This window comes from Nestor notabilis, unplaced genomic scaffold (assembly GCF_000696875.1).
Source record: "Nestor notabilis isolate BGI_N333 unplaced genomic scaffold, ASM69687v1 scaffold11073, whole genome shotgun sequence".
Lineage (NCBI taxonomy): Eukaryota > Metazoa > Chordata > Aves > Psittaciformes > Psittacidae > Nestor > Nestor notabilis.
In genome coordinates, this window is record NW_009920666.1 from 21,565 (window position 1) to 34,383 (window position 12,819).

Below are 12,819 nucleotides of genomic sequence, written 5' to 3' on the forward strand. Positions count from 1 at the left end.
AGACTTGCAATCTGCACACGAAAAAAGATGCGGGCAAGACAAGGTCCTGGAGAAAGCTATTTTGTCATTTGTAGGCTGTGACAGCACCGCCTAATGAAATGATTTTAAAGTAAACAGTATGCTATGTTAGCCTCCAATTTCACAAAAGTGAAACACATTCCTCCCAATAGTGGAGAGAGAACTTGTACAGGGATTTGCCTAAAAAAGAAACCACAATGAATAGGGCCTCAAACACAGCAACCTTTTTTCTATGCTACTACTTATTTAATTGTGAAGTATAAATCACATTTAGATTTATTAGTTTAATCTTATTGGGATTACTGTCTTCGTGTTTGGGCAGCATGATTTTGATTTATTTCCTCTTCTTCTACTTAGTTTTCTGCGGTAATAAACCTCTCCCACTTCCCTGAAGTATTACTTTAAAATAAGGTAGCATTTTTAGAAGGAAATGGTCCAGTCTCATAAATGACATTCACTGCTGCTTCCTCCTGCTTTCCATGGAAGACACAACCTTTCAGACTCTAATTATACCTGAACGAGATTTACCCAAATGGGGTAGATCCCAAAGTGCCACTGAAAGAAGGGAGAATTAAGGGTACTCTGCCCACCCCTAAACTGAAGAAGCTTGTTTAGAGTGACTTGGTTTTCTGCTACATTATTCCAAGCATCTCTAGAGCACTGAGACTTTTCAGAAAAACAGTTGTGTCAGCATTGTGTTTTTGCAGGGTGGCATTGGTTCCTTAGCAGCTTAGAAGATAATTTGTTTGCATGAAAGCAGGTCATCCTATGCCCTAGAAAACATCCATAATTCACTCAGAAAACAAAGTGGTCTTTTTGTTTATGTGTATATTATACAATAGGTGCTGAGCTAAACTCTGTAGTGCTAATAGTCTAGTACTGGGAACAAGATGATGTAAAATGTGCCACCCACTTCAAAGTGAGGCGGTTTTCTTTGGGTGGTTCGTTGGTTGTTTTTTTTTCCACTGTGGAAGAAGCCAAGCTTGTTAGATGTGTATCTGTTCTAGGAAGCACGGGGAACGCAGGCCTGTGCTTCACTGAAGTACTACTTTTCCTTTAGCACCAGTGGACTAATGTTTCTTTCTCCCAGCTGCTTTACCCACATTGAAAATCCAGCAGTAAAAAAACCTGACAATAGCATTTAAGTCCCCTGTGACTTAAAGAGGAAGATTTCTGACTGTGGAGGGTATAACTGACATAAGGAAGGATGAAAATGCTATATGACACCAAAGGCTTATGCACAAAGATACTTATTTTGTTATTGCTCTTAACAGATTGCCACCAAGTTTTCCAAGGGAAGCTGGGAAGAAACAGTGACAATTTGTAAATTTTCTCCTCTTGCTTGCTTGTGTATTGTTTTTCTTAGAGGCAAAAGGGCAGGGAAGAACAGCACAGTCTTAATCAGTTAATTATGTATAAATGCAGAAGAATACACCCCAAACTCTTTGTCCTTTATTAGATTTACTATTGATTTTGGTTTGTGATTGTGCTAGAGACTGGAAGCATTACTAGAAACATTAATAAAGCATACTGACAAACCTTTCTCTCTTTCATAGTCTTGTTTTGTGATATTTATTACTGTGACCAAGTTGTGAAGTGGTTTTATGGGTTTTGTAACTCCCAAAGCTCATCAATGATTTGCTGTCAGCTGCATTGACCATATTCCGTTAGAAGATATAAAAAAAAAATTACACATTTCTCTTCCAGTTATCCAGTTTGGCTTTGTCACACTCTTTGTTGCCTCGTTTCCTCTGGCGCCTCTCTTTGCTCTCCTGAACAACATCATAGAAGTCCGTCTTGATGCAAAAAAGTTTGTTACTGAACTGAGGAGGCCAGACACAGTAAGAGAAAAAGATATAGGTAAGTAATAAAAAAAAGCCCAAACTAGAAAACCAAAGCAGTGAAGATAACACCAAAAATTCAATAAGATAGAGCAAAAATGATAAATCCATTAATAAGTTCTGTTTTCACTTACAGGAATTTGGTATAACATTTTGAGTTGTATTGGAAAGCTTTCAGTTATCATTAATGTAAGTATCCTGTTACATCAGTTTCTAACCATAATCTTGGGAGCTTATACTGTCCTCAGCATGATTTAAAAGTAAAGTCTCAATTGCTATAAAATACAGTAAAATTTAAATTATCTGGTTCATTCTTGTGGAAGTGTAAAATATGATTTAATTACCAACAAGATGACCATTCACTCATCTCATTCTTTCCTTGTGTTATGTAGAACAGGAAGCCTAATTCATGTAAGAACAACCAGTGAAGGGGATGTAAGTAGGCAACAGTCCAGATAATTGACAAAGATCAACTTCTTTCATACCCGTGCCTTTTTCTGATACTTTGCTAGTGTAACTCTTGGTATGAATAAAAAGGATGTAAACTACGTTTATTGTATTCCTTAAGTAAGATCTTCCTGTATTTGATTTAAAATAAAAAAGACTCCTGCCCTAGGAGTTCAATTATAATACTGTCTATTGGGTTTTGACCCACAGATCATAAACTCATAGAATTTAGTTTGGAAAAGACCTTTAGGAACAACGAATCCAACCATAAAATATCAAAGATATCAAAGCACGTTAGAAAAGCAGATGATTTTCATTATTAAAGGGGAAACTTGTACAGAGGTGTTACACAGTTTATTTAGTACAATAGCTTGCAGCAGAACAGCACTCTGTAGCAGTATGTAAGCTGTCATTACAACTGGGAGAACTATAATGCCTCCAGAGCAGCAGTGTTTTTGATTCGGGTAGAGCATTCTTCGCTTATAAAACAGGATTTAAGGCAGGAAATATGTGCAGCCCTGCACATACCCGTAATTTTTCTGTCAGGCATAGATTTGAGGCTTCTAGCACTGATCTGTGCTGCAGCCTCTCGATCATATCTAAATACAGTTTGCAGATTTATGATCCTTGACTATTTTCTGTGTCAAACAACCTCTGAATATCTTTATTTCCTGGGGATTGCCTTAAAATATCAGTTTGATGCTTTTTCTTGACAGAAATATAAATATATGTATACCCAATTTAAAAGCAGGTCTGCTTCTACATCTGAATAAGACTGATGCAGATGAACTGTTTAGCAAAATGTAGTTTTAAGTGAATCTAATGAATACCTATTGATATGAACTAGATACTTCAGTGTTTGGTTCACTTCACAATTATGCCAGTTTTCTACCTGCATGTCAGATGTGTGGTGAAGAGGAGGAAATGGAGGGTGACTACCTTACACTTAATTGGTTTCTCTCACATAACTTTGTGTATCTACAACAAATTATAAGAGCTAGCTATTATGTTCTGTTGTAGTTTTTTAAACTAGTGATAAACCTTCTAATGGCTCCAGGGATGGAAAGAGTTGGAGAAATGTGCGTTACATTAATTGCATGGGCTACCCTATGCTCTAAGAAATGCTGTATTTCCCTAACTGCTAATTTCATCTAGAGAGACAGAGCAGGTTACTGTGTGTTTATATATGTTCTGTACCAGGTCTGGCTATTTAACTTGCACTTCACTACTCTAAACTTAATTGAATGTGAAAATTAAAATCTGAATTAACTTAATCTGAAGCACATTAGACATAGATTCATGACACTGTTGTTTGGTTGGGGTTTTTTTGTCTCTCAGGCTTTTGTAATTGCTGTCACATCCGATTTCATTCCACGCCTTATGTATCAATATGCATACAGTCAAAATGGAACCATGCATGGCTTCATCAATCACACGCTCTCATACTTCAATGTCAGTCATCTCAAGGCGGGAACACAGCCAGAAAACTCCCCATTTGCACAGGATGTTTTATTCTGCAGGTAAAGTACTTCTAATAAGAGTTTGCATAGTCGGAGGGTCTTTTCTCAGATGAAAATTTTCCAAGTGGGAACTGATAATATTTGTGGCTTTAAACAGGTTGTTTTCATAGTACAGCTTTTAGAATATTAACACTATAAGTCCCTTAGAAGGGTTTTCCCAGTGTATTAAAAGTCCAAATAAACAATTTAGGCAGACTTACACAAATATCTTTTCTTTATGGAAAAACGTAACTTTCATTAAAAGCAGTGAGTTTTTTAAATGGACACCCTCTGATTAGAACCAGACTTTCTTTTTCTTTATTAAATTCAGTGCTTACTTTACTGAATTTTCAATATGTTCTGCCTGTCTTTAAAACCTGCAGCATTCCCCATCTACATGTTTTATATGTCAGATTAATCTTTTTGGACGGGGGAAACAAAGCTTGACTTCCTTTAAAATATGGTCAAAGTGTCTAGCCCGCTCCTCTTGTAGTACAGATAACTCATGGGTTTGCATGAGAAATCACTAACATGGTTCCAGGGCTCTGAAAGTAACCTTACTTTTTTAATAAAAATATGCAGAAATTCAAAGAGCTGTTTTAAGGCAGCACAACTGTTTAAAACTGAGCTCCTCAGGTCAGTTATATTTACCAGCCTGCCCCACCTTCTTTTTAGACTTCCTTGAAATCACACTCTTAGCCCCTGCAATGGCAAGAAATCATCACAAAATTTCCTCTATTTTCTTTGGAAGGAGAGCCTTAATTTATATGGTTTTTACTACACACAGGTCTTCAATTGGCCTCCCTTGTTTTGATGCACAATATATTTGCAAGTATTCACTGTCCTTTTCTGTTGTATGGCGAGGTTTTTGAATCTAATACTCCTGATAGTTGCCATCTGAACCTGTCCTGGTTCTAAAACTAGTTTCACCTCTGTCTTTCCCAGTCTTCTTTCTCAAACTAACTCAGGTGTTCACTCTCATGCTTTCATTCTGTGGTTTTACTCTGGTAACAAATTTTGGCTAAGGTGCCAAAGGTGGGAGTCTTGAAATCTATCATCATATCCTCTCATCCTCAAAGCAAGGGCACAAAATCAGTTACCAAGCAGAGCAGAATGATGAGACAAATCTTACAGCTGACATTCACATACAGTCTAGCATCAGATTGACCTTTTCTTGCAGTATTGGCTAATGAATACTCAGATACTGGCAGAAAATACTGCTAGTATTGTAGATATTGTAAATATCAAGTAGTGTTTTCTGGTTAGAGCTGCAGAATTCTTTTTTTCTTTCCTCCAATTCATTTGAATTCATTGTCCTTGATAAATCTGTATTTAAAATACAGATAGATTTCTTCATTATCACTTCCAATGAGCCCTACTTTTCTGCATATCTGACATTGGAAGTTTCTAAAGAATTTGTATTTACAGAGTAGATAGAGATAGGTAAGGCAGCTGGAAAGTTTTTGTAGGGTTACCATTAAGTCATAACTATTAGTCTCTTCCATAAATGAGCAGGAACAGCACTCATCTTCACATAGAAGGCTTGTAACTAATGCTACTTAGGATGCATATTTTTGTTTTACCAAAATCTTTGTCTTCATGTTAAAGTTAGGGAGAGAAAATATTTCAAATAAATCAATCTTTCTGATTAAAAGAAAAAAAAAAAGCCCTACATAATTCTAAATGTTTTCTGATTTTACCCTTCTAGAAATAAATTAATTTAGAAACAAGCAGTGACTTAAAAGCAAAGAGAGAAATTGACTTTGCCATTATCCTTCTAACAGGTGTTGTAAATCGCCCTTCAGAACAGTTCACCTCTTTTCACTCATTATTTAAGGGATCATATTCTAGCTAGGTTCCTGAAGTAGGCAAAAACTTCCCTTGCTTCTAAATGACTGCACATTTCTAAATGTAGACTACATACATATCTCCCATTAAATCAGTTTTTTTTCCATTCTGATTTTATTAGGGAATAAGATGCTTTGCTCAAGTAACTTGAGAAGGGGCAGATGGAAGTTCATGAGGCCTACAAATCAATACCCATCTTAGAGAATATGTTAAATATTGTAATGTAATAATTTTCAAGAAAGAAGTCCTAAAGTAGGCTTTATTCAGTGTAGCTTGCACATGTTTATCTTCTGCTGCTGTGCAAGCACACTTTAATCATACTTTGGATCCCACTGATTTTAAGCAGGGTATTTATCTCACCCAACTATAACCCATAAAAATTATTCATCTCATTTCCTTCACTGGAAGAAGCAGAGTAAATGTGGAGAGAAATCTGGCCCTCTAATTCAGGCACTGCTCTTAGGATTGCCTTTGGGACGTACCTACCTTTTCACCTTGAATACAACGGAGGCTAGATGTACACATGAGACTCCTAACTTTGAAGCAGGTAAAGAGAGAGCATATTGGCTGGGTCATCACACTCAAAGATTTGGGTCAACTGCTTGATGTCCAAGTGGAGACCAGTAACGAGTGGCAGATATGGTTAAGCAACTTAAATGTGGGCCCTGTCCTCTTTCTTTTCTCAAAATGTTATTCTCTGTGAGCTCTGCTATTCTCCATTTCAGTAGGTAGTTAGGAGTTATTTCTAGCATAATAGATGTGAGAGTATGCGGCACCTCTATACTTTTTGATAGACTTATAAGCAGGTCTGTGTAATGGTTTTCTCTTTTCAGTTCCTGGCAATTTTTACTTTGTATTCCCAAGTTAGTGTTTTCCTTCAAGAATCTTGATCCATATGGTTCTCTTACTTCACTGTTATTTGGCTGCTTTCACTTTGCTGCTCTTTACCTCGTCTCAGTCTCTGGCCTCTATTTATGACGTAAGGCTGCCAGTGTATTTGGAAATATGTTCAATCCCAACAGTGATGGAATGCCCTCCTCAGATTAGCATGGATTCAACCAAAATAAAGGGAGAAGGGAATAATCTCCACTAGATATAAAAGTCATCCATGCCTGGTAATATGAAGTCTATGCCATTGAGGAGAAAAAAAAAAAAAAAGAATAAAATTGGTTGCAAAGAAGGGGCATATCCTAAAATTTGACCATGGAGTAGGCTGAATAGGAAACAACTATGAGAGCATTTCTGTTCCATTATCCTGAAACAATTTGGAAAATATGTCAGCATCCATATTCACTGTTTCTCATTATCACCCGCCTCATTTGAATTTTATCAAAATCTCAGTTTTGGCCAGAGCTATCACTGAGATAAAATATGGGTTATCTAGCTTGTGCCCCAGGAGACAGGAACAAACACTGTCCCTTAAGATGGAAAGGAGATCTGTTTTTCTGTTTCTGGCAAATATGTTGGGAACAAGCTGACCTCTTTTATTCTTAGATTTCTGTGACCTCTGGAGATAAATGTGGTTACAACAAGCCCGCATTTTTCTCCTTACGGGCATTGCGAGAGATTAAGGTATCATAAAAATAACCATAACAAGCCAGAAACAACTCTCCCAGCAAACATCCAGAAAACATTCTTTCAATATTTTGAGCAGCATTTTTAACAATGCTGTGAACTCTTTGACACTGCTTCCAAATAAACATTGCTGTAACACCATTCTGATGCATAGCATTAGTTGTAATGTTGTTTTTCAGAAAAAACATTTGTGTAGCTGAAGGCAAATTAAAAGCAAACCTTGCTTTTTTATTGGTTTAGCCCTTTTAATCTTTATAATCTGGTATGGTATTGGAGTACATGAAAGCATGCTGATCACACTGAAAAGAAGAAAGCAGCAGATAGATAGATATGGAATCATTAAAGGGACTTTTGCCTTAACACAAGTCTGCTCCAATATTCAGCAAATATACAAAATGTCTTTGAATGAATTAATTTTCTTAATGCCGTGGGGCCTGTTCTCTTTCTTTTCTCAAAATGTTGCTCCCTGTGGGCTCTGCTATTCCCTCTCGTCTACTCCCAGTGATCAGTTGTGGATTCTGATGTTTTCCCCTGAGCAATCCTTATGTGCTCCTGCATTGCTGAAGCACTACTTCCTTCTGATCCAGTCATGTTTTCTTCAATTTCTTGTCAAAGATGAGCTGAAAAAGTATATCAAACAGATCAGCTTGTTTGGACTGTTTTGCATTTCCACCTGCATATACATTTTGACTTTTTCCACCAGTCTATCCCCATGTAATATACTTGGGAAATATACTAGCAGAATTCTCCTAGCTCTGGCTTCAGTTCAGTTTTGTCTAAGTCTTGTGTGGTCCTCTCCATCCATTCCCCATCATTTCTGTGCTTTCAGTGTGCATTTTTCTTTTTTTCCCTCAGAACTTTCCTGTGCTCTCTTCTTAAAGCACATTAACTACTTCACATTCTTGTCCTTTTTCAGTGGAAGTAGAGTCATTTGCTATTTTTGAAGCACAGTAGTTACGCAGCATGGGTAATTTGCTGTTCCTGGCATACCTGCTGAATCAAATATTTAAAGAACGAAGAATTGAAGAGATGAGGGAAAAGATGGCCTTTTTAAAAAAAATAAACTATACATTGGTTAGAAAGGGCCTGGATTATTGTGCTTTGAAGTCCCATGTGCCATAGAATAATTGAAAAAGGAGGTGGGTAGAAGGCCCAGCTACCTTGTCTGTAGCTCTGAAAACATCTCCTTTCACCATAAATCATTTGCTAGTGTTCTGTTGAATGTAGATTTCGGCATCATAAGCAGTGTAATTTCCAGCTGAGCCAGGTGAATTTTCCATGGGGTCTGATGTCCTCCAACACTTACATAGTTTGTGAAGCTCAGAGTACATTAAATGGAAACTCTGCCACAGTTGGTGACCCTTCCTGGGGAACCTGAGATCTGTTTCAAGACTAGGACTGATTTATGATGCTAGGCAAAATCCACAACAAACTCAGTGGTTTTCCTTGGCTTTGATGTTCAAGCACATTAAATTCAAGGGATCTGACTCTGGCCCTTGCTGCAGCTCCTGTACACAGATCTGAGTAGCATGTGGGAGCCTGCACTGTACAGAAAGGTATCAGAGGGGAAATGTCACAGTACAGGCACAGCACAGGACCAAACAGGAATCCCATGTAAGACAGGACAGAGGGCTCAGCCACCGTGTATGCACCATTGAACAAAATAATCCAGGGTCTAATGCATCAAAATAGTGCTTCCATAATCTAATACAGCCCCAAATTTAAAGGTGTTTTCTCCTCCTCGTCCCTCTCCCCATCATGAGTTGTACCTTGTGTCCTTGGTCTCCAGAAGGTGCAGCACAGGATTACATCCAGCATTTCAGACTGAATTTCTTGGGGGGGGGGAGAGGGCGGGATGTAGGGGCTGTGTGATTGAAAATGTGTAATTTAACATGCAAAACCATGCGGATAGAACCTGAAGGTAATTTTGGTAAGCGCACCTGCAAACTGGAACTGACAGATTTTATATATGAACCTTCTCCATTATCCCCCAACGGAGGCTTTTCCACAGTCTAATGAATCTTACTGTCAGGATGGGTTTTGTGGTATTCAAAACAGATTTTCCCTCTCTTAATTTTATCCCATTACTCCTAGTCAAACACTGTGAACAGCACTAAATTATCCTTTTCAGTCCTAAGGGCACAATTTGTGCATGGTTATCATGTCCAACTGTGGCTGTTACTTACCAAAATGTGCTCTTCTTTAATCCTTTCTGGTGAGTCAGTCTCCTCAGCCCCTGGATTATTTTGCTGAACTGCCTTTAATTTGTTGCTACCTTTTTCTTTTTCTTTTTTTTTTTTCCCTCTGAAATTCCCACAGCTGAATGCCTGAATGCAGCATTCCAGGTGTGGTTTTACCTGAGCTGTTCAGAGAAGGGCTAATACCCCCCAGCACCATTGTGCTTTTTGTTTACACATCCACAAGTCATACTGTCCTGCTGCCATATTTCAGACTTGTGCTAACTTGCTGGCTACTGTAAGCTCCAGGCTATTTTCACTGCATTTTCTTTCAAACTTTATCTGTTGTAAGCTCTTTCCATTGTTTTATTTTTAATCATTTTCCATTTCCCCAGATTATTCTCATTGTGTTTCCTGTCTGTATTTCTTATTGCTTTCTGTGTTTCCTGCTATTTGCAAAACTTTCCAATTTAGGAGCATCTGTGACTTTATTAGCCTGTTGTTTACTTCCAAATGATTAATGATAATGCTAAAATCATCAATCTTTACACCAAACCACTAAGGCTCTGTTTTATCCTGTCTAAGGCTAGACAGTTAATTTAGGAAGTGCTCTTCCCGTGGCTCCCTCTGTCGTTAATGCAATGACAAGAACCACCAAAGTGTGAGTCAGATTTTATGTGGGCTGAATTATAACCTATGTTATAATTTATATTAGTCAAGGTTTAGGTGAATGCAGGCTTGTCTCCTTTAGTGTGAAAATGCCTTGAACTACCTCTGTGCTTTAGTTTCAACACTTTATTCCCTCTACACTGAGATAAATTTAACATTAAGAAAAAAAAAAAGGGGACATTTGTAAATCCAGGAAAATCTGGAAATTCCCAGCATTAGAACAATGTTCTGATTTTGGTTACAACTGTGAAAACCAGACAAATCTTGCTAAATTCAGTGGAGATAGTCCAGCTCTAATTCTGGAGTTGTATTTCATAAGGGTTGGAGTAGGAACATCTGGAGGATTTGATTATTTAGGTTTTGTGACTGGAAAATCATGTTAATCAAAGCAATTGGTGGAGGAAGAGATCACTGCAACTGTGTGATAACTGAGCTGTCTCCATCAACAGGTTCAAAGACTACAGAGAACCACCTTGGTCCCCAAATCAGTATGAGTTTTCTAAACAGTACTGGGCAGTCTTATCAGCTCGCTTGGCTTTTGTTATCCTATTTCAGGTAAGTTTGTTGAGTTGCTGCAATTTCAGTCATAGAAATATTGCAACAAATGGATTGAAATGCATATGCCAAAGAAGCCCATGTCCAATAGAGCTTTTCTGTTCTCAGATACTCATCCTGGTATGATTTCATTCAGCCTGCTGTGGTGTCAGTGGGCTGCAGCATAGGTTCTCCCTTTGGAGCACTGTAGCATACTACCTCAGCAGTTTCCTCCCCCTTCAAGGAAGGGAAGCCTCACAGCCTGTTAGGCCTTGACACTAACAGTGATACCTAAAATGCCCGAGGCCTTTGAATGCTTCAGTTAAGCAGACTTTGTCAGCTATTGTACTCTCAGGGGCACCTTTAAACACAGAAAAGCTGTGTAGGCTTGTCAAGTGCTTGCTTTACCTAAAGCGAGAAACAAACAGAAACGCTAAATCCTCTAAGGTCTTTTGCTACTTTCTACAAGTAAATAAAGTAAATTCTCCCCAGTGTGGACATTTCATTGGCAAGGGATTTGCTATCATGACTTGCCTTCTGAATAGCAGAAGCCTTCTGCTCTCCTCCATGATCTGGGATCCATTCACAGTCAAATTGGCCCTACCCCACATATTGAAATCTGCCTGTCTTTTCTCCTCACCTGCCAAGCATTCCTAAGTGTGACTGTGAGTCTTGCCTGGCTTATATTGCCTTCTTCTGCTTCTTTGTTCTGTCTTCAGTAATTTTCCGCCACTGGCTGCAAAACATTTGAAACCAACTGGTTATGCTGGGCTTCAAATAGTCTGCCTGTTGTTCTGCCAGAGTACATTCCCTGGCTAATTAGCTCCATTGTCTTAAATGGGGACAGAGGATTCATGCTAGTAGCCTTGTCAGCAAATGTTGTCACACATTTTGGGGCATTACACAACACACCAGGTTTTAAATCATTATTATGATAATATAAACTCCAAAGCATAATTTATCTATCCATTTCACAAAGAAGCAGAACTTCTTGCCCAGTCTGCTTCCCTACCTCTGTCTTATGAACATCACCTGTGATGAACTTGACACTTAAGGTTCAGGCTTGTGGCTTGCACGCTGCAGAGTGTAATAAAATCCTGCTTGCCATCAGACAGAAGGATTTGAGGGCAGAATGACCATCAAAGTTGTCTGCTGTCTGCTCAGGCCATATTGGAAACACATGGGTATGATTGTGTTGGAGGATGCTTTTGCTGATGTTGCTGTTATAGTAACGGACTCTTAACTCAGTCTCAACAAATTTGATGTTGAGAACCAAGCACCTTTAGACACTTGTAGGGAATAAGGCTGTTTTAGCTACTTAGGCCATGAATCATTTGAAGAATCCAAGTCCTTTCCCATTTCAAAGCTCACTGAAGCGTGTGTTTAATTTAGCCTCTCTAAAGAGGTAGTGTTGTACACAAACATGAGATGTTTCTTGAACTAAGGCCTTACTCAACTGCTTAATACTGCACGCCATCAGCAAAATGTGATATCTGCCTCACAGCTGTAGCAAAAGTTTGGTTTTTCTCTAGTGTGAGTATTTTTCATTTTTCATACTTGCTTCATGTGTGTTGCTGTGTTTGCAGAACTTGGTGATGTTCCTCAGTGTTCTGGTTGACTGGATGATTCCTGACATCCCCAAGGACATAAGTGAACAGATCAAAAAGGAGAAGAGAGTGCTTGTTGACTTCTTCCTGAAGGAAGAACATGAAAAGCTGAAGCTGATTGAAAGTTTTATTGCACGTGACAAGAAGAAACACAAAAGTGGGACCAAAGGTGGAAAGATCCGGGCTGCCAGCTTCTGTCAGTTTAACCGAAGTCCAAAAGGCAGCTTTGCCTCCTTTAGCTCACAGCACACAGAAGTGTGACTCCTTAGGGAAGGGTAACATACTACGCTCACCTCTGCGATACCTGCTTACTGTGTGATGTGATTCTTAACCTGGAGCAAGGGAGGGAGAGACAGACAGGGAGCAAAATGGAGGCTTCTTTTGCTTCCTTAGAAACTCCATTTTCAAAGTTCTCTGTCACATTTTACATGCTAACTGAGCTGCAGCATTTTCAGACTTTATCAGTGCAAGATAAGGGCTGTACTGTGGCTGTAGCTGGTCCTTGTGGTGATGCATGTGAGTTGGATAGGCACGCAGGAGTTCTCCTCGCTCATGCAGCCTCTGCAGTAGGACCACAACCATCGCTCTTCCTGCAGACACCCCA

The 12,819-nt window shown here is 38.8% G+C and overlaps 1 protein-coding gene across 1 annotated transcript in view; it reads left to right on the top strand.

The window, feature by feature from the left end:
* Window positions 1-12,476, top strand: part of LOC104402806 (anoctamin-2-like) — a 33,563-nt gene extending 21,087 nt beyond the window's left edge. Inside the window, exons 5-9 of the mRNA XM_010010784.1 lie at window positions 1,726-1,878; window positions 1,996-2,048; window positions 3,645-3,826; window positions 10,524-10,629; window positions 12,195-12,476. Coding sequence (XP_010009086.1) covers window positions 1,726-1,878; window positions 1,996-2,048; window positions 3,645-3,826; window positions 10,524-10,629; window positions 12,195-12,476 — 776 coding nt within the window. The remainder of the gene's footprint in view (window positions 1-1,725; window positions 1,879-1,995; window positions 2,049-3,644; window positions 3,827-10,523; window positions 10,630-12,194) is intronic.
* Window positions 12,477-12,819: the final 343 nt, after the last annotated feature.